Source organism: Anomaloglossus baeobatrachus, chromosome 4 (assembly GCF_048569485.1).
Source record: "Anomaloglossus baeobatrachus isolate aAnoBae1 chromosome 4, aAnoBae1.hap1, whole genome shotgun sequence".
NCBI lineage: Eukaryota > Metazoa > Chordata > Amphibia > Anura > Aromobatidae > Anomaloglossus > Anomaloglossus baeobatrachus.
This window is the reverse complement of record NC_134356.1, coordinates 689,489,260-689,516,279: the sequence shown is the minus strand read 5'-3', so window position 1 is coordinate 689,516,279 and position 27,020 is coordinate 689,489,260. Positions and strand designations below refer to the sequence as shown.

Genomic DNA, 27,020 nt, shown 5'->3' with positions numbered 1-27,020 from the left:
ACCTAATAGCTGTCTACAAATATCGTAAAGGCTGTCACACTGTAGAGGGATCAGTTTTATTCTCATTTTCACAAGGAAAGACTAGAAGCAAAGGGATGAAACTGATGGGGAGGAGACAGATTAGATATTAGAAAAAACGTTTTGACAGTGAGAGTGATCAACGAGTGGAACAGGCTGCTACGAGAGGTGGTGAGGTCTCCTTCAATGGAAGTCTTTAAAAAGAGGTTGGCCGGACATCTGTCTGGGATGATTTAGTGAATCCTGCTTTGAGCAGAGGGTTGAACAAGATGACCCAAGAGGTCCATTCCAACTCTAATATTCTATGATTTTCACATTCAACTAGGATTAAATTTGCTAGGATACATGCAAAAAATAGGGACACCGATGGGTACACCAGTCACATGTAGCCTAGTAAATTTATGCCTTGTAGCAATTGAAAATCAATATGTTTACGCCCACGCCTATTTCTACATGAAATTCATTAAATGTTTGCATTGATATATTGACGATGTGCCATTACTAGTTGTTTTATTTTCTGTGGATTTGACACTGGGTGCGTGTGTCCTTGCACATAATTGTGCAGCGTGAACCAGTGAATGCTTTGGAGTGAAAAATTAAACTGTTTTCCAGAATACAATCCACAATGTGTGTAAAAATTTTAAGGAAGTAGTCTGGACACATCATTCGCACTACAGATTGTCGGCTGGACCATTATGTGACGATGAAGCTATAGTGAATCCTAAAAAGAAAATAAGAAACTCGTTGAAGGTTTAGACTCAGAGCAGTGTGATGGTACTCCAGGCTTTCTGTGATGTTTAGCCCTTTAGTGCAGATGTTCTCGGTGTTCATTGAAAGCATTCCATACTTCTAATGTAACATTTTAAAAAAAAATATGGGAAAAGTGGTCATAATATTTTAAAAGATTAAGGAAGGCATTGTCTTTAAATAAAAAATATATAATTATATAAATTTAAGGACACAGTTTGCAAACAGTCATAATACATGTGTGTCTTCACTTTTCACAACTAAGGACATATAAAAGAAAGCATGAGGTCCACTTCATTTTTGATAATAGTTCCTACTGGATGAAGATTCTCAGGTTCTCGGTGGCATGAGGTCATTTGCCAGACATCCAATATAGTTACTGGAAGCTCTGAAAACATAGCTCTCATCACTGTATCCAACTGATAAGACAACCAATCGCTTCCATGGTCAAACCTGTATCCAGTGTTGGCCGACTTAATGAGAATCCTTGTATCAGGACTACGAGCTAAAAGTTGCCTGATAGCTTCTCGAATGTGCCATAATCGCCGGACATAAAATACTATGGGATACGTAAGAAAGTGACTCCAGCAAGTCAACACAATGATCATATTTTTCCGAGGCCCCAATCTGTCCAGCTCTGAAGCAATGTACCGTAGCTCTTTAATTCCCGTACGTTCCATTCGCAGAGGCTTTTGATGTGCTCTCCACTGTACTATGTAGTTATTATCTGAGTCTGTGGCCAACAATGGACCCGGGTTGTGAGTTACATGAAGGTCTATTTGCTTGAGAGCTGAAAATTAAAGAAAAACAGTCATTTACCCCTTTTGAATGAGTTTTAAAATGTATTATGTACATATTTATATACCAATCCTATTTATTACTGTTGATGTAAAATTATACTATAAATCCAATATGCCATTGGAACATCCAAGCACTTGGGTCAGTTATTTGGATAACCTACTTGGAACAAACTTCACTAGATATTCCCACCACTGGCGGAGTGTGGAGTCTCCAAACATGTAGACCATTTTTCCAGCAAGGCATTTAGCCACCATGGTAGAGGTATTGAAATCTTGATTGGAGCACACTAGAGACGTCCATAAATCTTTGTAATAAAATCCTGAAGGATTTGGATTTTTCAGTCCAGATACACAGGTATTGTTAACTTATTAGAAAACAAAAATAACAATAAATTGCAATTTAATTTACAAGTTCATTTGAAAACTATTTAGGTATTCATTAGATTTCCATGAAATTATTACATATTACACAGATAATTAATATGAAGAGTTAAAGACGATTGGAAGTTTACAGTGAGGGGAATCTAAGTGAGCTAACCACCAAGGAAGCCTCTGCACATAAAACAAAGCCCTCACAAAAAGTTTCTCAGTACTTGAGTCACCTCCTTCTTTTCCATCTGCCATTCATCATTTTAAGGTGTTTAGAATATTTTGCATTATTTTACTTCTTGTTACCAAGCATACACAGATTAATTTGTACACTGCAGCTAGACCACTTCAGTTGATATACAGTGTGTCCACCCATATCCTGTCCACCGCCATTAACTTGAGGACAGCGGCAGCTATAGGCATAGAAGTGGTGTCTAGGTATAGTAAAGTAGCCATGTGCTATGCAATGAAACCACCTATAGCGCCACCTGGTGGAAAACAACGGAGTTAGCATTTTTATCTCAAAAAGGGAATGAGATAGAGAAAAAAAGTGAATTACAAAGTTGTAGGGCATCATCAATTCAATACGAATCAACACCTTGAATACAGAAATGCTATGATTAGAATGTGTAAAACTCAAGGCTGCAGACGTGAAGCAATACCTCATGGAGACCTTCCTACAAGTCATTGGGTATGGTGGCTGTGGGGAGTGGCCTCCATGCTCACCTGACCAGACCCCATTGGACTTCTTTCTGTGAGGTCACATCAAATGACACAGACAGAGTAAGAAACAGACATAGACAGGGTAAGAGACAGACACAAAGAGACAGACACAGACAAAGAGACAGACTGACAGGGAAAGAGACAGACACAGACAAAGAGACAGAGACAGACACAGGGAAACTGACAGACAGGGAAAGAAAGGGAAAGAGACAGACAGGGTAAGAGACAGACAAAGACAGGTAAAGAGACAAAGAGACAGACACAGGGAAAGAGACAGAGGGAAAGAGACAGACAGGGAAAGAGAGGGAAAGAGACAGACAGGTAAAGAAATAGATAGACAGGGAAAGAGATTGAGACAGATGGAGAAAGAGACAGAGACAGTAAGAGACAGACAGGGAAAGAGACAGACAGACAAAGAGATAGAGAGAGATAGAGACATATATACAGAGGGGGAGACAGACAGAGAATGGGAGAGAAGTAGAGAGACAGTTACTATCCCGGGCGTTAATACATTCAATCTATACATTTTATCCCGGGAATGTTAATACATTCTATTTTGTTAACAACAGTTATTAACCCGGGCAAAGCCGGGTAGTACAGCTAGTTTACCTATAAAGAAAAAAATCTGAAAAAACTGAAAATTTTGCAGTGGTCTCTTCATTTTTGGCAGAGCTGTTTATGCAAGCACAATTTGCATAGGCACTGCTCCCCCCATCCACATCACAGTGCATTTACTACCACTCCTGAGAGGTGGGAGGGAGTATGGGTTGGGCCAGCAGTGCAAATTTTGGACATATGCAGTTTGTATTTACATATGCTTGACTAGTTGCTACCTAGTAATAAACTGGAAGACAAAAGGAGTGAAAACAGGGTCTTATCCGAGGGGTGTTATGGAAGAACAATGCTGCTCACCTTGAGGGGTTGTGAGAGTCACAACAACTAGGCGCACATGTCAAACTAGCTGCTGCAGCCCCACCATGGTCCAGATAAAACACATAAGAAGGGGTTAAATGCTGTGCTACTAAAGTAAAGAACAATCTAGATTCTTTTCAGTGACTTTATTTCTACACATTTAAGAGAAATCTTTCTCCTTCTGGAAAAAAAATCTCAAAATCACAAAAAATTTGCCTGAAGAAGGAAAAAGATTTCTCCAAAAGGCATAGAAATAATGTCACTGAAAAGAATCCTCTGGATTGTTCCCTACTTTGGTAGCTCAGCATTTGACCCTTTCTCTTGATATTAATCTGACTAGTTAACATGCTTACAACAAGATAACAGGAGAAGGTACAGCAATAAAACTTACTGATCCTGTTAGAGCTGCTTAAGCCCTGTTTATTGATAACAATATTATTGCACTAAAAATTCAACTGACAGATTCCTTTTAACAATTAGTATATGGTGTAAAAAATTGAATTCACTATAATATAAATTAAAGTTAAGAAATAACAGTTGTATAACATCAAAATCTACAGAAGTTTAAAGGAACTGTCAAGTGTTGATTTAAAAAATTTCAGGAAGAATTACTCAATGATTTCCAGTGACCCCTATTCTGCTAAGTCACCTAACTGTCATAACTTCCTTTTGCAGCAATGTCTTCTTAATATAAGAACATACTGCCATGAGGGATGAGCGAGTATACTCGTTACTATTCGGTACTCGCCGAGTAGTACGGTATGCAGGCTACTCATTACTCCACAAGTATCCTTGTAATTACTCGTTAGGAGTAGCGAGTCCAGTGTAAGTCAATGGGAAATGTGAGTAATTGTCTGCTGGACCCTACAAAGTGGTCTGGGGGCTGAGTAAAAGGCTGAAATGGATGCATGATTGTTTAAAAGCTGAGCGGTAAAAATCTGCCGGCTTTTTTAAGCAATCAGCTGATACACGCTCCTCGCCCGGGTCCTTCGCTCCCTGGTGCTGCACTCCCCACTGCCCTGTGCTTCACTCCCCTCCCGGTCTTAACTTAGGATTGGGTGGAAAGGCGGCGGGGGAGTGAAGCACCGGGCAGCGGGGAGGGAAGCACCAGGTGGGGGAGTGAGGCAGCAGGGAGGGAAGCATTGGATGGGAAAGCCATCGGTGAAGTCTCTCTCTCTCTCTGTCTGTTGGTCTCTTTTTCTCTCTGTCAGTCGGTCTCTCTCTCTCTGTCTGTCAGTCACCCCCTCTCTCATACTCACCGATCACCGCCACGGCATTGCACAGCTATCACAGTGCTCTGGCAGCTTCTCCTGCTTTTGAAATTACCGGCCACTCATTTTTCCATCTCATATTCACTACTTCTTCCACCCACCCTTAGCCAGTCAGACGCGCCCCCACGCTGAGTGACAACTGTCTCACTGCAACCATTCACAGCTGCCAGTGTGCGGGTCTATATCTGCAGTACAATAACTAAATAAATAATTTAAAAAGGCGCTTCTGAGTGCAACCAATCATAGGCGTCTGTGGGCGGGGGAAGAAGTGAATACGAGATGTAATGGAATAATGAGCGGCCAGCATTTTCAAAAGCAGGAGAAGCCAGCAGAGCAGTGTGACAGCTGTGCAGCGCCGTGCCGTGATTGGTGAGTATGAGAGAGGGGATGAGAGGGAGAGACCGACCGAGAGAGAGAAAGAGAGACCGACAGAGAGAGAGAGAGAGAGAGACAGACAGACAGAGAGAGAGAGACTTCTCAGACAGCTTTCCCGTCCAATACTTCCCTCCTCACTGCCTCGCTCCCCCACCTGGCGCTTTCCTCCCTGCTGCCCAGTTCTTCGCTCCCCCGCCACCTCCCCACCCGATCTTAAGTTAGGACCGGGCGGGGAGTGCAGCACCAGGGAGCGTGAAGCGAAGGACCAGGGCAGGGAGCGTGGAAAAGCTAATTTGTTAAAAAAGCCAGTGGCTTTTTATCGCCCGACTTTTAAACAATCTTGCATCCATTTCAGCCTTTTACTCAGCCCCCAGACCGCTTTGTAGGGGCCAGCAGGCAATTACTCGCATTTCCTATTGACTTGCATTGGACTCGCTACTCGTAATTAGTACCCGAGTATTAGGACCTACTCGTTACAAGTATAGCGAGTCCGAGTATTTCACTACTCACTTATCCCTAATTGCCATTAATATCCATTGTGTCAGTGAATGCACCAGGAAGCACAGGCAAGTTGCAACCAGATGAGCTTTGGAGTAGCATTTGTTTTTGCTGTCTGAACTTTTTGAGCTTTCAGTTCCTTTCAAAACTTTTTTTACTGAATTAAAGGAAAGAAAAATACATAGATAGATAGATAGATCATACCTCTGACATAATCTTCTTGGGGAACAACATTAAAAGTATTGACACTTGATGAAAGTTCTTGTTCAATCAATGACCTTGTAGAGAAAAAATATTTGTGTGATTTTGTGTTGTAATTCTCCGTAAACTATTTTGATGTATTTTTTTGTGTGTTTAGAAGGAACCAAGACTGATATTGATTAAAGGGTATATCCATCCATGACCTACTGATGTACTAATCAAGAGATGTGTGATCAATATGAGGTCAGCAGGAGTCCAAGAGCCTGCACCCCACTAATCAGTCATTATTTGCAGTGGTGACCACCAGATGTAAACCGCTTGCATGGATCTGCAAATCCCAGCTCCACTCAAGGTGTACTGGTTCCTGCCAGGTACTACAGAATAACTTCTTTTCTTTTAAACAAAGTTCTTCAGCAATACCTGCGAGCGGCTGCTACACAATAAATGGAGCTAAGCAGGAGAAATTAAGCGATGACTGGTGGGCTTTTCTGGTTATTCAGTTTTTTTAGGTCGAAGAGAACAAAATAAGAAATTACATTGAGAAGAACTGTTTTTCTGTTTTATTTAGGATAACACGATTACCGCCAGATGAATGATCCCGATAAGCGTCACATGGTAGAGTTCTCGGCCTTTTGCACACCCATTTTTCTTCATTGAGTGAGTCATAATATTCACAAACATCTTGTCCGGGAAGATCAAAATTACATTCCACCACTTCTTCTGTTCCATTTTTCACAAAATAGCCTTTGAAAAAAACCTGGGTCAAAAAGATAAGAAAAAATATGGCATAATATGGGTAAAGGGTCATTCTCAAAATTAAAAATTATTCCATATCTATAATCTTTTGGAAGCTGCTCAGTACTGTAGTCAAAAATGTATCTAATAAATCTACAATGAATTGAGGGGTGGTGGGTGGTTGGAGTAGAACATGCATGCCTCTGCAGATAGGGCTATTGGGATTGCTGTGGGTATCATTGATCAGATTCTTAGGGGTACTTTGCACACTACGACATCGCAGGTGCGATGTTGGTGGGGTCATGTCGAAAGTGACTCACTTCCTGCGTCGCTCTCGACATTGTAGTGTGTAAAGGCTAGATGATATGATTAACGAGTGCAAAAGCGTCGTAATCGTATCATCGGTGTAGCGTCGGCGAAAACCATAATTACATTGCTGCGACGGTCCGATGTTGTTCCTCGTTCCTGCGGCAGCACACATCGCTGTGTGTGAAGTCGCAGGAGCGAGGAACATCTCCTACCTGCTTCACCGCGGCTCCTGTCGGCTATGCGGAAGGAAGGAGGTGGGCGGGATGTTTACGTCCCGCTCATCTCCGCCCCTCCGCTTCTATTGGCTGCCTGCTGTGTGACGTCGCTATGACGCCACATGGCCCGCCCTCTTAATAAGGAGGCGGGTCACTGACCAGAGCGACATCGCAGGGCAAGGTGAGTGCATGTGAAGCAGGCATAGCGATAATTTTCGCTACGCCAGCTATTACCACATATCGCTGCTGCGACCGGGGCGGGGACTATCGCACTCGGCATCGCAGCATCGGTTTGCAATGTCGCAACGTGCAAAGCCCACCTTAGTCCTCAGTAAATTTTATATTATTTTAATAAAAGGGATCAGGTTCAGTTGTGTTAACACCCCTTTTAACTCATCTCATTATATCAGGGATGTGTAGGTTTTAAAATGGTGTTGGAAACTGCCCCTGAATGGTACAGCGCCCACCTATTTCAGACAATATTTGCTTATATAACTTACAATAGAAATGTTTGCCCATATTTATATTCTTCATCTTTTCCTCTCTGAAGAGCTAAATTTGGGCCTCTAAACATACAATCTTCTTATTTAGAGAATCCTAGATTCTATCAGACATTTATGACATATGTCCTCACCTGCATCCCCTGTCCAACACATAGCACACCCCCGCAGAAATCTTGCACATCTCAACATACACACCCTTTCTGACTCTATCCTACCTCTGTCCTCCATATCTTCACTCGACGACACAGAAAGTGCCACCATTTTCTACAACGCCACTCTCACATTAGCTATTGATTCAGTCGCCCCTCTCATGCACGGCAGATTGAGAAGAATCAATAGACAACCCTGGCACAACAGCCTCACTAAAAATCTTTGGCAAGTGTCTAGGCCTGCAGAGTGGCGGTGGAAGAAAACGCACTCCCAGGAAGACTTCACCACATTCAAAAATGCAATCCACATATTTCGTTCAGCCCTCATCGCTGCTAAACAGGATTACTTCAGAACCATCATATCCTCTTTAACACACAACCCCAAACAGTTATTCAGTACTTTTACATCCCTTCTCGCCCACCACTGCCCCCTCTAATCTCCCTCATTTCTGCAGAAGACTTTGCCACATATTTCAAAGATAAGATCGACCAAACCAGGCAAGTCCTTTCTGCTCAATTATCACAACCCCTTCATATAACAGACCACTGCCTCTCCCCCATAAACCTCCTCCCCACCATCATCGAAGGAGAGCTCACTCATCTCTTTTCGAAAGTGCACTTCACCACCTGCACAATTGACCCCATCCCATCCCACCTCCTCCCCAACCTCACCACTATCCTTATTCCAGCCTTAACCCATCTTTTTAACCTATCTTTAACCTCTGGAACCTTCCCTTCTGCTTTAAAACATGCAATAATCACACCCATCTTAAAGAAACCCTCACTCAACCCAACCTCTACTACCAGCTATTGCCCCATATTACTACTCCCGTTGGCCTCAAAACTCCTTGAATAGCATGTCCATGCTGAACTTAACTAACACCTCTTATCTAAAGGCCACTTTACACGCAGCGATATCGCTATCGATATCGCCAGCATGCGTACCTGCCCCAGTCGGTTGTGCGTCACGGGCAAATCGCTGCCCATAGTGCACAACATCGCTAATACCCATCAAACTACTTACCTGCCTAGCGACGTTGATGTTGCCGGCAAGCCGCCTCCTTTCTAAGGGGGCGGTTCGTTCGGCGTCACAGCGACGTCACTAAGCGGCCGCCCAATAGAAGCGGAGGGGCAGAGATGAGCGGGACAAACATTCCGCCCACCTCCTTCCTTCCTCATTGCGGCCGGCTGCAGGTACGAGGTTGTTCCTCGTTCCTGTGGTGTCACACATAGCGATGTGTGCTGCCACGGGAACGACAAACAACCTGCATCCTGCTACAGCAACAATACTTGGGAAATGGACAGCGTGTCAACGATCAATGATAAGGTAAGTAAATTTGCTTGGTAACGGTCGTTCGTACGTTTCACACGCAATGACGTTGCTAATGAGGCCAAATTTCGTCACGAATTCCGTGACCCCAACGACATCGCATTAGCAATGTCGTTGCATGTAAAGCGGCCTTAATTCTCTCTCTTTGACAACCTACAGTCCGGCTTCCGTCCTTATCTTTCTACTGAAACTGCCCTGACTAAAATCACAAATGACTTACTTACGGCCAAAGGCAACAGTCACTTCTCTATACTCCTCCTTCTCGACCTGTCCTCAGCCATTGACACTGTCGACCACTCCCTCCTATTACAGGTCCTCTCTTCCCTAAGTGTCAGAAATCTTGCCCTCTCTTTGATCTCTTCATACCTTTCCAACCACACTTTTAGTGTCTCACACTCCCACACAACCTCTTCATCCCGTCCTCTCTATGTTACTGTAGAGCCCCTCAAAACTCAGTCCTGGGACCCTTGTTTTTTTCCATCTATACATTTGGCCTGTGACAACTCATAAAGTCTCATGGGTTTCAGTACCACCTATATGCTGATGACACTCAAATCTACCTCTCTCATCCAGATGTCACATCTCTGCTTTCCAGAATCCCAGAGTGTCTATCAACCATATCCTCCTTCTTCTCCTCTCACTTCCTAAAACTCAATGTGGCCAAAACTGAACTAATCATATTTCATCCATCTCACCTACACTCGCTAACTGATCTATTACAATAAACAACATCACGCTCTCCCCAGTACCCAAAGTTCGGTGCCTCGGAGTGACCCTCGACTCTGCCTTGTCCTTGATACCACGCATCCCATTCCTCACCACCTCCTGGGGCAGTGATAAGAAGGCCCGCTGCTGCTGCTTGCATGTTTTGGCTGGTACATTGGGACAGGAACCGGCTTCTGGTCTTTTTTACTCCCTTGAAAAATAATTTATGTATGAAACGCGTCGGTAAAGCGGAGGTGTATTGATTCATTTGAAGGGATCGTGGGTCCAGTACCATAGGGACCACGTATGATGAAGGATAATCTTGCCGCATGTTGATGGACTGCGCCATAGTGGGTGAGGCTGTTCCAAATTCTCTTTGAGACTGCTGAATTTCCTTTGCTATAGGTAACATTTATAACAGTCTTTTATGTGTAATCTACTGCATATTATATGATTTAGATTATACATTAACATTAAGATTTTCTGAATGAGTCCCATAAAACCGGCCTGATTGAGCCCCTGAGACTTGCTAAGGAAATTAGTGGCCTGTGGCACTCCTTCACTACAGATAACTGTTTTTATAGAAGTTTCCCTTACTTCCTTTTAAGAAGTATTTATTAAAAGTTAAGTTTTATTTGGTACCTATCTTTGCTTTTTTGGCTCCTCCATATATCTCCAAACTAATCTCCCGCTGCACTCCAACACGCAACCTCTGGTCCTCCCAAGATCTCCTTCTCTCCTCCTCTCTCATTCGCTCCTCATGCAACCGACTCCAAGACATCTCCTGAGAATCCCCTTTCTTCTGGAATTCACTGCCTCAACACGTCAGATTATTTGCTACACTTGGAAGCTTCAAACAGAACTTGAAAACTCATGTGTTCAAAAATGCCTATAATCTCCAATGACCACATTGCGTCACCACTGCCGGAGCTGTCGCCTCACCACCGTGACAGAACTGCCGCCCGACCAACATCCCACGTACTGTCCCCTCCCCAAAATCCTATAGAATGTAAGCCCGCAAGGGCAGGGTCCTCTTCCCTCTGAAACAGTCTGTCTTTTGTAATTTGTATTCTGTATGTAACCCCCTCTCATGTACAGCACCATGGAATCAATGGTACTCTATAAATAAATATTAATAATGTTCTCAGTATACCAAACATGTTACAATTGGGAATAACTAATTTATGCTTAATTAAGGCCCTAATTTAACAATTCATCCATCAGAATGGAAAAACTGCATCTTGCTCTTCATTGAGAAAACCGAAATAAATGTATTGTGCATGGCTTGTTGCACAATTGTCACCTCATTTACGAAAACCGGAGAAGGCAAAAAGTGGTGGTGCCACCAAGAACTGTAGAGCATTGCTTGCAGAATAGGTTATCTTTAAAAGTAAATCCCTACTTATCAGAGTCTCTTGACAAAAAGCTAAACATAGGGGGTCTTCTTGCTTGGACTTTCTACAATCTGTTGTAAGCCTCTATCTTATGATGGTCAGACTGAAACTCTGCTGAGAGCTCCGGGCTGTGGTACTCTACTCTTGTTGCTAAGAGTGTTAGGTGCGGCATTATCAACTGGTATCTCTGGGTAGCAATTCTGTAAATGGTAGTGGCTTTTTGGAAGAACATACCCACAGTGATGCTCACACTATCCTGGCAGAGTGCGTTGTGCAGACTTGTGAGATATATTTAGGTGGGATTATGAAAGCGGGAAGTCTCCCAATACCCTCCAGCAGAACTGAGATCGATGACAGAAAGCTGGCATTTACTTGTACCAGAACCTGCCACTTGGGGGACTTGTGGAACAGCTTATGGTCTCCTAACCTATATATGACTGTGTAACACTGATCTATAAGAGTAAAGAGGTTCTCTGGTGATAACTTACTGATCAAGAGGTGGAGGCCAGACTGCTGGTATCTACAGCAATCATCAAAGTAGGGAAGTGTTTTCTCTATGGGGACATGTTTATACACATTACAAAATGGAGGAGTATGTTGTATTCACAAGCACTTCTTTATGCATTCTGTATAAGGCTGATGGGAAAAGTTAACTGCAGAGGATACAAGTCCTCTGTTTTACTATTCAGTGTAGGTCACAGTATTTGGACCAATCAGAAAGATAACAGATATTGTATAGACAAGCGATAACTTATTTTCAGCTGTCAACCCACTTAAATTCTGCAGATTTCAAGTGCATTGTGCTACTGATTGTGACCTTCAACCTCAAATTTTCTTTACCACTTTGTGTTTGTCACATGGTTGTTAACACAGAAGTAAAGTCATTTCTTTTACTATTATGTTTTCCATTTTTCTTACGTTGAATCCAAACTGCTATTTACAGAGACTTTCAACCCTAGACAACCAGTGAAATTGTCGTACATTGACCATCCACCTTCCATCTGTATTTTCTTGGCTTTATAAGGTATGAAATGTCAAACATCACAGTTCCTTACCAGGATTAGTTTCTTGTATCACTGTATCACTGTACCTTATCTGGTCGCGTGGTCTTTTTCTCATTCAAAATTGCAATGGCTTCACTGGAATGCATGAGCTTTATGGAGACCATGGTCTCACCAGGCCACTGTAGAATGAAGGAAGCTGTGTAGGAGCCATTGTGATGGTCTGTCACGGATCCACTCACTCCAGCTTTAAGGCTAGGGGAATGAAGCTTTGCATGGAAAAAATCTCCCCCATAGCTCTTTTCCCGACGTTTATGGTCCTTGGCTATTATGAGAATCTCCAAATTTTCTCCAACGACATAGGAAGACCTGGGATGAAGTAAGAAAAATTCCGAAGTCTTTGGATGGGTGGAAAACTCTAAAATTGTATTGTTTGGAGGCAGTGGCCATTCAGTCAACTGCAAAAGAGTCCAAAGCTCTTCATCCCAGGGGTTTGGGTTTTTCGTTGTCCATGTTAAAGTGGTCATTGGTAATGTTGTACTTGCTTTCCTTATGTAACTTTCTCTGAGGTTTAGTCTGTAGAAAAACTGAAGACCACAGTTATTTCAAACATTAAAGAATTAGCTATCAATAAAATTAAAATTATAAAGTACATGAGATAAGCTTTGGCAGAGCCCAATATGGGGATTTTTTTCTGAGATCCTGCACCGACATCCAAAACTAAGTATCTTTTAACTCTGATTTTGCCTTGTAAGATAGGCCTTGACTGCCACATTCATGTAAAGGTTAAATAAGAAAACTGCTGCTCATGTGATAGACTGAAAGGCAACAACTTGTATTAAAATGATTTGAAACAGCAACAAACAGTCATGTTTAAATGCCTAATAAATCCCTACTAGGGATGAGCAGACTCATGGAAATTTGGGTTTGCTTGGTTCAGCCAGATTTTGATAAAAAGTTGGTTTGGTACCGAGACTTGACCTGAACTTTACCTTGAACTTTGAACTTCATATAAGTCAATGGCAACTCATACGTTGGTGCTGTAAAATGGCTATAAAATATTCATCGTAAGGGTTAGGGGGTCGAAAAGGAATAAAAATGGTGCCCTTCAAACAAATGTGGATAGGGAATAAATAAGAAAAAAAATAATGACTGTCAATTTAAAAAAACAATATGGTATTTCCTCTACTATTATTAACTAGCCAAGGTAAATCAGACAGCTGGGAGCTGTTATTATCAGGCTGGGAAGTCCCATATTTATTTGGCCCTTCCCAGCCTACAAAATAGCAGCCTGCAGCCACTCCAGAAGTAGCACATTCATTATGTGTGTCAATTCCGGTGCTTTGTTTGGCTCTTCCAAATTGCCCTGGTATGGTGGCAATTAGCGTAATGCTTTTTGGGATTGATATCAGCTGTGAATTGACAGCTGACATCCAGCCCAGTGGTTAGTAATGGAGAGCCATATATCAGACACCCTCATTACTAACCTGGTAAGCATAGAGTTAAAAAACACATATAGGGAAAAAAAATATTTGAAAATGACTCCCCCACACTCCTTTGTTCACCAATTTATTAATTCAAAAGAAATCCTCGAAGTTCTGTTGAAATTCATAGTGTACTGTCCCATGATATCCATAGAGCTCTAAGGAGCTTCATTCTGAGGACATTCTCAGAACTAGGCTCCATAGGTCACACCCGGTTAGTGTCAGGCCAGGAATTTAATACAAATGTGATAAATTATTATTATTATTTATTATTATAGCACCATTTATTCCATGGCACTTTACAAGTGAGAAAGGGTATACATAAAAACTAGTAAAACAATCATTAACAGTACAAAACAGACTGTTACAGGAGGAGAAAGGACACTGCCCGCGAGAGCTCACAGCCTACAGGGAACGGGTGAGAGTACAATAGGTAAGGACAGAGCAGGTTGCTCAGTGGTCTCCTGGACTGAGGGTTATTGTAGGTTGTAGGATTGCTCAAAGAGGTGGGTCTTCATGTTTCTCTTGAAGCTTTCCATGACAAGAGAGAGTCTGATATTCTGGGATAGAGTGCTCCAGAGTATGGGGGAGGAACGGGAGAAATCTTGTATGCAATTGTGGGAAGAGGAGATAAGAGAGGAGTAGAGAAAGAGATCTTGTGAGGATCTGAGGTTGCGTGCAGGTAGGTACCAGGAGACTAGGTCACAGATGTAAGGAAGAGACAGGTTGTGGATGGCTTTGTATGTCATGGTTAATTTTTTGAACTGGAATCTTTGGGCAATGGGAAGCCAGTGGAAGGATTGGCAGAGTGGTGAGGCTGGAGAATAGCGGGGGGAGAGGTGGATTAAGCAGTCTGCCGAGTTTAGGATAGATTGGAGGGGTGCAAGAGTGTTGGAAGGGAGGCCAGAGAGCAAGAGGTTGCTGTAGTTCAGGTGGGAGATGATGAGGGCATGTACTAATGTATTTGCTGATTCTTGGTTAAGGAAAGCACGGATCCGGGAGATATTTTTTAAATCAGGGTCTCTCGCTGACTAGGAGAGACCTATGGAGACTTGTTCTCAGAACAACGCTCCATAGGATTCATTGGGTATCGTATGACATTACACCATTGAATTATGTTGGACCTTTGAGGATGTCTTTTCAGTTAATAAATTGGTGAACAAGTGCATTTGTGAGTGTCTTTGTTCAAATAATTTTTTTCTAGAGTGTGTGCCTTTTTTAACTGTACAATTACTGGGTTAGTAATGGGGGCTTGATGCCAGCTGTCACTTTACAGCTGACATCAACACCAAAAGTATTACGCAGATTTCCACAGCACCAGGGCAATCAAAAAATCCAGACAAAGCTCAATAATTGTAGTATCTAATGTATGCCCCACTTCTGGGGCAGCTGTGGCCTTCTATATATGGTTATTGGACCCTTCACAGGTTGATATTACCAGTACCCAGTCTTCTACTTTATCTTGGCTAATTATCAAAAAAGATACCTCCTGCCATTTTCTAAAATTATTTAAATAAACCATTTGATAAAAAGTTTCTTTTTATAAATGGTCCCTTCTATTTTTGATAACAAGGAAAGGTAAAGCAGAAGGTTGAGAGCTGCAGCCCCCAGCTGTTTGCTTTTCTTGCCCCGGTTATCAAAAATATGTAGAACCCCATGTCTTTTTGTTATTTATTTATTTTTCACAGCAACATACAATCATCTTCCACATGCAATAAAGCTTGTTGACTGGGTGCGGTGCAGTCTTTCAACAAGTTTTATTAGCATATGAGCAAAACCTGAACTCCGAACTCAGACATGGACTTTTTTTTTAGATGTCCATGTTTGAGTTTGAACCCTGCAGATCATGTTTCTGGTGAGAACTCCAAACTTTACCAGTTCGCGTATCCCTAATCCCTACCATTAGGTTGGACATTCTCATGCATTTTAAGGAAATGTTAATGTACTAATAATTTGCACCTTCACTCTTTAGTTCTTTTCAGATTTTTTGCTGAAATATAAGACAAAAATAAAAGTTTCACCACCCTTCATGGTTAGGGTTAAGATTAAGGTTACAAATAAGGTTAGGGTTATGCTGAGGGTTAAGGTTACATCTAAGGTTAGGAGTAAGGTTAGGGTTATGTCTAGGGTTAAGGTTAGGACTAAGGTTAGGATTAGGATTAAGGTTACAGCAAAGGTTAAGACTAGAGATGAGGGAACCATTGAAAGTGTAGTTCACCAGGTACAGTCGAACCTTAAAAAAGATTAGTGTTTTTGACCCCAACTTGATCAGAACCTCAATGAAAGTCAGTAATTGGGCATTTTGTGGCTCCAACCACATGCAACCAGCCATAAGCAGAACACTTCCGATGGAGGATGGGCGGAGTTTTTCAATTTTTCTTTTGTTTTTTTGTGTGCACACTGCATATTGTCACGCTCCCCGGGTCCTCGGCTCCCCTTCCCGGGTCTCCTGTCCCGCTCCCCGGCTCACCTGCCACGCTCCCCGCGTCCCAGTCTCTTGTGCCCGTCCTTCCTAGGCTCCCTGGCCGCCGATCCCGGCGCCCGACGGCCTCCCAGGCCCTGGCCGGCTCCCCTGCGTCCTCCTCTCAGCCTCCTTCCCTGGCTTCTGGCACCCGGGCCGCGCGCATGCGCATTAGGGCGCGCGCGCGGTCACTGACACTTTCTTAAAGGGCCAGCGCCCATTAACAGGAAATGAGGTTAGACAGGTACGGGGTATAAAGGGGGTTCTTGTCCAAGGGGGCGGGGCCTGATCTTCGTGTTTTCTGAGCTAGGAGTCAGGTCTCCTTGTGTTTTCCTGCCATACTTACGTATCTCTCTTCTAGAGCTGATCCCGCCTCGCCATCCAGTCCTGCTGAATCCCGAGCCCCGCACGCTGTCCGTCTGCCATCTGACAGTCCGTACCATCTCGGATCCCTGCGGTGACCCGTCATCTCGCTCCAAAGGTTCCGGACCCCGCCTGACATCATCTTGGCTTCCGAACCTGAGCTACGTCACCCGGACTGCCATCTGTGACTCCGTGGTCCCAGGGACTCCTCCGCTACCTTCACTTGCACGGACTGTTCTGCTGCCCATCAGTGCTTCAGCTACCGGACTCCCTACCACCATCTTAGAGTTCGGCCCAGTGGATCCACCTCCTGGGTCTGCCCGACCGCCCGGTCCTGACACATATGATCAAGCAGATTTTGCCCCAAGTGGAAGCCGCTCAAACACTGCAGACGGCTTGCACAGAGCTGATCATCAATCATGCCAAAGCACAGCACTGCTCGCTTGAGTGGTTTGCATTCCTAACACACTCAAATTTCGAACCCAAATTTTGTTTTTTTGGAAGTAACACACTCAAATATGAAACCTCAGGTTGGCTCATCTCTAGTTACGATAAGGGTCTATAGTTCTGACAAATATACCTGTCCAAGTCCAAATTTGTCAGGTATTTTTTTGTCCATGATAGGAATACATCTACATAACACCTTTCTCATGGACCTTCTTAGTTTTGTGATAAATCAAGCTTATTTTCTATTTAATGGCAAGTACTTTCACCAGCTCAAAGGGATGATGACTTTGAGTAGACCATGTGCTTCCAGCTATGCTAATCTCTTCCTGGGCTTGTGGGAGAAAACAATCATTTTTAAAAAAAAGCAAATGAAAAATAAACGTCATAGATGGTCATTTGGCTTCAATAAATTGATGATTTGTTGATATTATGGAAAGGGACAATTTTTTGAGGAGTTTGTTGCCTCCTTATTGAGTGGACCCGTTGAAGTTTGGTTTCGGTGGGTTCAGCTGGACTTTAGATAAAGTTCTGTTTTTTACCCGGACTTGATCTGAACTTCATTCAAAGTCACTGATTGGCAGTTCAGGTCTCCTCCCGCATATAGCAATCCATATACAGAAGACTCCGGGAGACGGTGGGCAGGGTTTCTTAATTTTTTTTTAGTGCACACTACATCCAATAATGCAGATTTTAACCCCAGTGTGAGCCATTCAAACACTGCAAGCAGCTTACACTTGGCCGAGCACCGAGCGTACCCGAGCACAGCGATGCTCGCTTGGGTGGTTTAATACTTAAAGTACCCGAACTTTGAACTCAAATTCTGATTTTTTTTTTTAAAGTTTGTGTTCGGAATGAACATATGAGTTTAAATTTTGGGTCCACTCATCTCTACTCCATAAAAATCAATGCTTTTTTATTTACATTGAGTTAGATAGTTACATAGGTTGAAAAAAGACCTAAGTCCATCTAGTTCAACCTTTCTCCACCAATTCTACATTTTGTCCTAAGTCACTGTGTTCTGAGATTGATGTGCACGAGATCCAATTTTTGGATATATGCATTGTAATAGATGATAGAGGTCATCTTTGGACCATGATCTATATTAAATCAACAACAACAAATATCTTCTTCGATTGAAGAAGACACCATCCTCAAGCACTAAAAAATTTAGTACCTAACAGCCTATTCCTTATGGTTGCTTTACACGCAGGAACATCGTTAGCAATGTTGCTTGTGAAAGCACCCGCCCCCATCATTTGTGCATCATGGGCAAATCGCTGCTCGTGGTGCACAATATCGCTAGTACCCGTCACACATACTTACCTGCCTAACGACATTGCTTTGGTTGTCGAACTACCTCTTTTAAAAGCGGTGTCACAGCGACGTCACACGGCAGGCGTGCAATTGAAGCGGAGGGGCGGAGAGCAGCGGCTGGAAAGTCATGTCCACCTCGTTGCCGGAGGATGCAGGTACGGTGTTGTTCGTCATTTCTGGGGTGTCACACGTAGCGATGTGTGCTGCCTCAGGAATGACGAACAACCTGCGTACAGCATCATCAAAGATATTTGGGATTTGAATGACGTGTCAATGGTCATCGATTAGATGAGTATTTTTGATCGTTAGCGGTCGCTCGTACATGTCACACGCAACGACATTGCTAACGAGGCCGAATGTGCGTCACAAATTCCGTGACCCCAACAACATCTCATTAGCGATGTTGTTGCGTGTAAAGCCCCCTTTGGTCAGATGCAATTGTTCAATAAAAGAGATCTTTGAGGAAAGAGAAAGAGAACTGGAAGTAAGATTTAAAAAATGAGGATATCCAGCTAAGGTCCTCAAACCAGCAAATTATAATGTAAGGGCAGCATAATGCCTTTAGTCCCAAAACCTATACAACAGAATGACAGTAAGATAATCTTGCTAGGGAACTATGACAATCAATCCAATGACGTGATGAGAGTTTTGAAGACAAATTGGGAGATTCTAAAAATGAATCCTGATGTAAGAAGAATGGTAACTCCGAATCCATTGGTGAATAATCAAAAAAGTCGAATCTAAGGGACCAATTGGTTCATAATCGTCTTCAACCAGTTAGTGGAAATTATAATTGGGAACATTTAAAGGTGGATTATGCACAGCTTGTGAGTTAATAGCTAAAAGCTTTAGGTTTACATGTGAAATCACTGGACTTTTGTATGAAAAAAGGGATTTCATTAATGGTAGTTATATACCTGGTCAAATGTTCATGCCCGAAAAATTATGCAGGCAAGACTATCTTCAAACTTAGGAACAGCATACTAGAACATGTTGGGACATTATCAGTGTAATGCTCATGACGAGAATGAGTGGGGAGTGGACCCACTGGGCCAAGGCACAGATCTCTAGCCTGGAAGAGCGTACCTGAATGGCTAGCAAGACATCACTAGGCTGCAGGTGGTGGGGATAGGCTTGCGCTGGTGGGTAACTACCAGGAGTAGTGCCAGGGTATATCTACTTCAGCAGCTGGCACCAGAGCTATGGACACAAACAGTGAGTGATGTGATAGGTGCAGCCGGGATGGCTGATGAGGTAGGCTCAGGCATAATGGAACGATTCAGCAGTGTCCGGTGTAGCATGCTTGACCGATAGTATTCAATGTAGCAGCGGCCACTATAACAGACTCTACCGACCGTGTAGGATGCAGCAGCAGCCAGCATAGCAGACATAACTGATAGGAAGAAAGGAATTTCCAGCATCCAGGTTCCAGATTATTTTAAAAAACAAATTTCTTTATTCCAAAAAGATTTAAAAGGTCATTCCATATGTATAAAAAGGCAATTATCAAACAGGTACGCGTTTCGGAGGATCACCTCCTTTGTCTGAGACAACACCATTCAAATGAAAAGCCCTTAAAAAAAGGTCAAGGGGGAGGGGAAAATCACAGAGAAATGACATCACATGTGTAGAAACATGACTGAGTAGGTTAATGACATCACATGTGTAGAAACACGACTGAGTAGGTATTTAAAGAAGTTCGTTTTTTAAAATAATCTGGAACCTGGATGCTGGAAATTCCTTTCTTCATATTCACACTTCAGTGGGTCCTGCTGATGTCCATGCACCGGTCAGATTCTTATGGAACTCCAAGTGGGTCAGCTGGTGTTTTTTTCTACTGCTATAACTGATAGGGTATGATGCAGCAGCAGTGAATACATCAGGTACTAGAACACAGAACAACATAAGTAAGGTGGAAAACAGCACAAACAGCAGCAGCAGCAGAGACCTGAGAGCTAGCAATGTATAAACTACGTTGCCCATGAAGCTCCGTTAATGTGAAGGTGTCATAAGTACCTGATGCCTCTCAGCCATAGGCTGAGAGGCACTTCCGGGTTAAGGCCATTTCAGACAAGGTGCACTAATAGTCCTCCCAGGAGGCCTGTACGGCATGCGCAAGCCCAGGGAGGCAGTGGCAGGGATCGGGGAAGATGCAACTACCACTGAGTGGCTGGAAAGGTGAGACTGCCAGAGCAGGAGAGTGCAGGGACACTGGTAGGGGCGTTACATATAAAAAAGAGGATACTCCTCAATCTAGGCATGTTTGCCTGGTACTTGGATTGGACCTACAATGCCTCCAGTTTCAGGTGATTGAGAAAGTTACATCATCTCCTAAAAGAGAAAAAGAGACACAGTATTGAGAACAGGACAGTGGGTTATTATTATTTTTATTTATTTTTATAGCGCCATTTATTCCATGGCGCTTTACAAGTGAAAGAGGGTATACGTACAACAATCATTAACAGTACAAAACAGACTGGTATAGGAGGAGAAAGGTCTCTGCTCGCGAGGGCTCACAGTCTACAGGGAATGGATGATGGTACAATAGGTGAGGACAGAGCTGGTTGCACAGTGGTCTACTGGACTGAGGGCTACTGTAGGTTGTAGGCTTGTTGGAAGAGGTGGGTCTTGAGGTTCCTCTTGAAGCTTTCCACGGTATGGGAGAGTCTGATGTGCTGAGGTAGAACCTTCCAGAGTATGGGGGAGACACGGGAGAAATGTTGCATACGATTGTGGGAAGAGGAGATAAGAGAGGAGCAGAGAAGGAGAGTTTGTGAGGATCTGAGGCTGCGTGCAGGTAGGTACCGGGAGACTAGGTCACAGATGTAGGGAGGAGACAGGTTGTGCATGGCTTTGTAAGTCATGGTTAGTGTTTTGAACTGGAGTTGTTGGGTGATGGGAAGCCAGTGAAGGGATTGGCAGAGTGGCGAGGCTGGGGAGTAGCGAGGGGAGGGGTTGATTAAGCAGGCCGCAGAGTTTAGGATAGATTGGAGGGGTGCAAGTGTGTTGGAAGGGAGGCCAGAGAGCAGGAAGTTGCAGTAGTCGAGGCGGGAGATGATGAGGGCATGCACTAATGTTTTTTTCTGATTCTTGGTTAAGGAAAGCACGGATCCGGGAGATATTTTTGAGTTGTAATCGGCATGAGTTGAAGAGGGCTTGGATGTGTGGCTTGAAGGATAGAGCAGAGTCGAGGGTCACTCCAAGGCAACGAGCTTGTGAGACTGGGGAGAGTAAGCAACCATCGAGTTTGATGGAGAGGCTTGTTGGAGGAGAGGAGTGAGGAGGAGGAAAGACAATGAACTCTGTTTTGACCATGCTAAATTTTAGGAATCGCGCAGAGAAGAAGGATGAAATAGCAGACAGACATTGTGGAATTTTGGTTAGTAGAGAGGTACTGTCAGGTCCAGAGAGGTAGATCTGTGTGTCATCGGCATAGAGATGATACTGGAAGTCGTGGGACTCTATGAGCTGTCCCAGGCCAAGGTGTAGATGGAGAACAGCAGGGGTCCAAGAAATGAGCCTTGGGGGACACCGACAGATAGGGGGCGAGATGAGGAAGTGGTGTGAGAATGGGAGACGCTGAAAGTTCGGTCGGTTAGGTATGAAAAAATCCAAGATAGGGCCAAGTCTGTGATCATCATCTTGGAGGCGTCCGTGATGCCACGTGGAGCCAGTATGGACTCTGGTGGCAATAACATTAATAACAATCTAAGCCACTTATTACAGGCTGGAGAAAAATGTAAAGGCATACGTTAGGCAGAGAATAAGTGGAAATACAGTGTAAAGTGTCCACTAAATAGCAGCAGCTATATGATATGTACAAAACAGTAGATCATATGAATTGTTCATTAGCTAATATTAATGAAATTCCAAAGGACATTAGTTTACAATATATTGTTTTTCTTCTTCCTTTATTGGTATCTAGCAACCAGTATTTTTTAGTCTAACAGAGAATAACCTGGCTATGTGGATAAAATACCTCCTATGGCTTCATCCTTATTAGAATTGCAACATTATTCTTTATATTACAAATAATGTATGAGTCCCAAAAGAACCACATACACATAGGAGTGTAAATTTCCAAAAAGACATCAATTTTTATTAAAGATTTACATGTACAAAAATCTAAAAACACATGATTCATTAATCAGAAGGTATAAGGAGGACCTCTACCAAACATCCACCCCCCACAAAAGTGGAGCAGTGTGTCTAGCTAGCATAGAAATATAGGACAAATAATAGATTAAGCCCCATATCTTGGTTACAGCTCCCAGAAGTGTACGCTGTCACCAGACATAGTGTAGCTCCCAGCTACTGCAGGGAAAATGCCGTCTAACAGGATCAGACACTTATTATAAGACTAGAAGGTGGCCGGATTCTACGCATCGGGTATTCTAGAATTTACGTATTGTGTAGTTCATGTATGATTTTTGTTATATATATATATATGTTGTTGTGTGTAGTTACCAAGTGTTTGTGTAGGCGCTGTACATGTTCTGGCTGTTGTCTGGGTGTGGCGGGGGTGAGAGCGGTGTTGTATGTGTGTTGCGTTGTTTGTGGAGCGCTGTGTGTCTGTAGCGTTGTGTGTGTGTGTTGCGCGGTTTGTGTGTGTGTGGTGTGTTTTGGGGGGAGGTATGTTTTGTGCAATGTGTGTGTTGTGCGGTATGTGCGTATGTTTGTGTGTGCAGCGTTGTCTGTGTGTGGGTGTCTGTGTAGGTCAGTTGTTTGTGGTTCCCAGTGTGTGTGTGTGGTGTGTTGTGCAGTGCGCGCGCGCGTGTGTGTGTGAGTTGGGGGGAGGTGTGCACTTCCCATCGTGCTCCATCCCCCATGCAGCGCACTCCCCATCGTGCTCCATCCCCCATGCAGCGCACTCCCCATCGTGCTCCATCCCCTATGCTGCGCACCCCCCATCGTGCTCCATCTCCCATCCTGCGCACTCCCAAACGTGCTCCATCCGCCATGCTGCGCACTCCCAAACGTGCTCCATCCGCCATGCTGCGCACTCCCAAACATGCTCCATCCGCCATGCTGCGCACTCCCCATCGTGCTGCATCCCCCATGCTGCGCACTCCCAAACGTGCTCCATCCGCCATGCTGCGCACTCCCAAACGTGCTCCATCCCCTATGCTGCGCACCCCCATCGTGCTCCATCCCCCATGCTGCGCACTCCCAAACGTGCTCCATCCGCCATGCTGCGCACTCCCCATCGTGCTCCATCTCCCATGCTGCGCACTCCCAAACATGCTCCATCCGCCATGCTGCGCACTCCCAAACGTGCTCCATCCGCCATGCTGCGCACTCCCAAACGTGCTCCATCCGCCATACTCCGCACTCCCCATCGTGCTCCATCCCCCATGCAGCGCACTCCCCATCGTGCTCCATCCCCTATGCTGCGCACCCCCCATCGTGCTCCATCTCCCATGCTGCGCACTCCCAAACATGCTCCATCCGCCATGCTGCGCACTCCCAAAAGTGGTCCATCCGCCATGCTGCGCACTCCCAAACATGCTCCATCCGCCATACTCCGCACTCCCCATTGTGCAGCATCCCCCATGCTGCGCACTCCCAAACGTGCTCCATCCGCCATGCTGCGCACTCCCCATCGTGCTCCATCTCCCATGCTGCGCACTCCCAAACGTGCTCCATCTGCCATGCTGCGCACTCCCAAACGTGCTCCATCCCCTATGCTGCGCACCCCCATCGTGCTCCATCCCCCATGCAGCGCACTCCCCATCGTGCTCCATCCCCTATGCTGCGCACCCCCCATCGTGCTCCATCTCCCATCCTGCGCACTCCCAAACCTGCTCCATCCGCCATGCTGCGCACTCCCAAACGTGCTCCATCCGCCATGCTGCGCACTCCCAAACATGCTCCATCCGCCATGCTGCGCACTCCCCATCGTGCTCCATCCCCCATGCTGCGCACTCCCAAACGTGCTCCATCCGCCATGCTGCGCACTCCCAAACGTGCTCCATCCACCATGCTGCGCACTCCCAAACGTGCTCCATCCGCCATACTCCGCACTCCCCATCGTGCTCCATCCCCCATGCAGCGCACTCCCCATCGTGCTCTATCCCCTATGCTGCGCACCCCCCATCGTGCTCCATCTCCCATGCTGCGCACTCCCAAACGTGCTCCATCCGCCATGCTGCGCACTCCCAAACGTGGTCCATCCGCCATGCTGCGCACTCCCAAATGTGCTCCATCCGCCATACTCCGCACTCCCCATCGTGCTGCATCCCCCATGCTGCGCACTCCCAAACGTGCTCCATCTGCCATGCTGCGCACTCCCAAACGTGCTCCATCCCCTATGCTGCGCACCCCCATCGTGCTCCATCCCCCATGCTGCGCACTCCCAAACGTGCTCCATCCGCCATGCTGCGCACTCCCCATCGTGCTCCATCTCCCATGCTGCGCACTCCCAAACATGCTCCATCCGCCATGCTGCGCACTCCCAAACGTGCTCCATCTGCCATGCTGCGCACTCCCAAACGTGCTCCATCCGCCATACTCCGCACTCCCCATCGTGCTCCATCCCCCATGCAGCGCACTCCCCATCGTGCTCCATCCCCTATGCTGCGCACCCCCCATCGTGCTCCATCTCCCATGCTGTGCACTCCCAAAGGTGCTCCATCCGCCATGCTGCGCACTCCCAAAAGTGGTCCATCCGCCATGCTGCGCACTCCCAAACATGCTCCATCCGCCATACTCCGCACTCCCCATCGTGCAGCATCCCCCATGCTGCGCACTCCCAAACGTGCTCCATCCGCCATGCTGCGCACTCCCAAACGTGCTCCATCCGCCATGCTGCACACTCCCAAACGTGCTCCATCCGCCATGCTGCGCACTCCCAAACGTGCTCCATCCGCCATGCTGCGCACTCCCAAACGTGCTCCATCCGCCATGCTGCGCACTCCCAAACGTGCTCCATCCGCCATGCTGCGCCACCATCAGCCTCTCTACCCGCAGCATCAGCCTCTCTGCCCGCAGCATCAGCCTCTCTCCTCCCAGCATCAGCCTCTCTCCCCGCAGCATCAGCCTCTCTGTCCCCAGCATCAGCCTCTCTGTCCCCAGCATCAGCCTCTCTGTCCCCAGCATCAGCCTCTCTGTCCCCAGCATCAGCCTATCTCATCCCAGCATAAGCCTCTCTCATCCCAGCATCAGCCTCTCTGTCCCCAGCATCAGCCTCTCCATCCCAGCCTTCCCCAGGATCAGCCTCTCTCCTCCCAGCCTCCTCCAGCACGCCATGCTCCTCTGCCGACACTCACACACCCGATCGCATACACTCACACACACCCACACACACCCGATCGCATACACTCACACACACCCGATCGCATACACTCACGCACACACACATTGACGATATTGCACATACGCGCTCATACTCACAACATCCGGAGATACCACATGCTTCTGGCCATGTGATCCTCCGGCAGGTCCTGGAAGGTCACAACAGCACAGTATCGAGGCCGAGAAGCAAGCGATATCGCCGGATGCTGTGAGTGTGTGGATGCGATGTGATGTTTGTGTGAGGTGTGTGTGAGAGTGAGTGTGAGCCGGTGTACACTGGTAACTATGATACACATCGGGTAACCAAGGGACCTTAGTTACCCGATGTGTATAATGGTTACCAGCGTTCACGGGCTCCGTGAAGATCCCAGCATCGCAAGGTTATATCTGGCGCTGCTGGGATCGTGACGGAGCCGGTGTAGAAGCAAGCGATATCCCAGGATGTTGTGAGTGTGTGGATGTGATGTGTGAGGTGTGTGTGAGAGTGAGTGTGATCTGATGTGTGTGTGTGTACTCACCTGGGAGTCGGAGCTCCGTGTCAGTTGGGCCAGAGCGAGCGTGCATTGCGTGAGGGGGGCGGGGCCTGCAGAGAGCCGGGGCGAGAGGCCAATCCGTGTGGGGGGGCGGGGCCATGGCGAGCCCAGCGGCCAATCAGCTTTGTGTCACCGTAAGGACACAATTTTGGAGCATGACAGACAGACAGAATAAGGCAATTATATATATAGATAAGATAAGATAAGATTCACGGCTTAGAGTACCTTCACACTTTAACGATGCAGCAGCGATCCGACCAGCGATCTGACCTGGTCAGGATCGCTGCTGCATCGCTACATGGTCGCTGGTGAGCTGTCAAACAGACAGATCTCACCAGCGACCAGTGACCAGCCCCCAGCCAGCAGCGACGTGCAAGCGACGCTGCGCTTGCACGGAGTTGGCGTCTGGAAGCTGCGGACACTGGTAACTAAGGTAAACATCGGGTACGGTTACCCGATGTTTACATTAGTTACCAGCGCACACCGCTTCCTTGCTCTCCTAGCTACAGTACACATCGGGTTAATTAACCCGATGTGTAATGCAGCTACATGTGCAGAGAGCAGGGAGCCGCACACACTGCTTAGCGCTGGCTCCTTGCTCTCCTAGCTGCTGTACACATCGGGTTAATTAACCCGATGTGTACAGCAGCTACATGTGCAGAGAGCCGGAGCCGGCAGCACAGGCAGCGTGAGAGCTGCGGAGGCTGGTAACTAAGGTAAATATCGGGTAACCACCTTGGTTACCCGATGTTTATCTTGGTTACAGCTTACCTCAGCTGTCAGACACCGGCTCCTGCTCCCTGCTCGCTTCATTTGTCGCTCTCTCGCTGTCACACACAGCGATCTGTGTGTCACAGCGGGAGAGCGCCT

General features: G+C 45.7%; 1 protein-coding gene across 1 annotated transcript in view; it reads right to left on the bottom strand.

Annotated features, from left to right (window-relative positions):
• Positions 1-408: 408 nt before the first annotated feature.
• LOC142302166 (NXPE family member 3-like) overlaps positions 409-27,020 on the bottom strand; it is a 47,324-nt gene continuing 20,712 nt past the window's right edge. The window contains exons 2-6 of the mRNA XM_075343249.1: positions 12,345-12,842; positions 6,451-6,671; positions 5,918-5,991; positions 1,727-1,930; positions 409-1,555 (exon numbers count right to left, since the gene is read on the bottom strand). Coding sequence (XP_075199364.1) covers positions 1,026-1,555; positions 1,727-1,930; positions 5,918-5,991; positions 6,451-6,671; positions 12,345-12,842 — 1,527 coding nt within the window. The 3' untranslated portion in view covers positions 409-1,025. The remainder of the gene's footprint in view (positions 1,556-1,726; positions 1,931-5,917; positions 5,992-6,450; positions 6,672-12,344; positions 12,843-27,020) is intronic.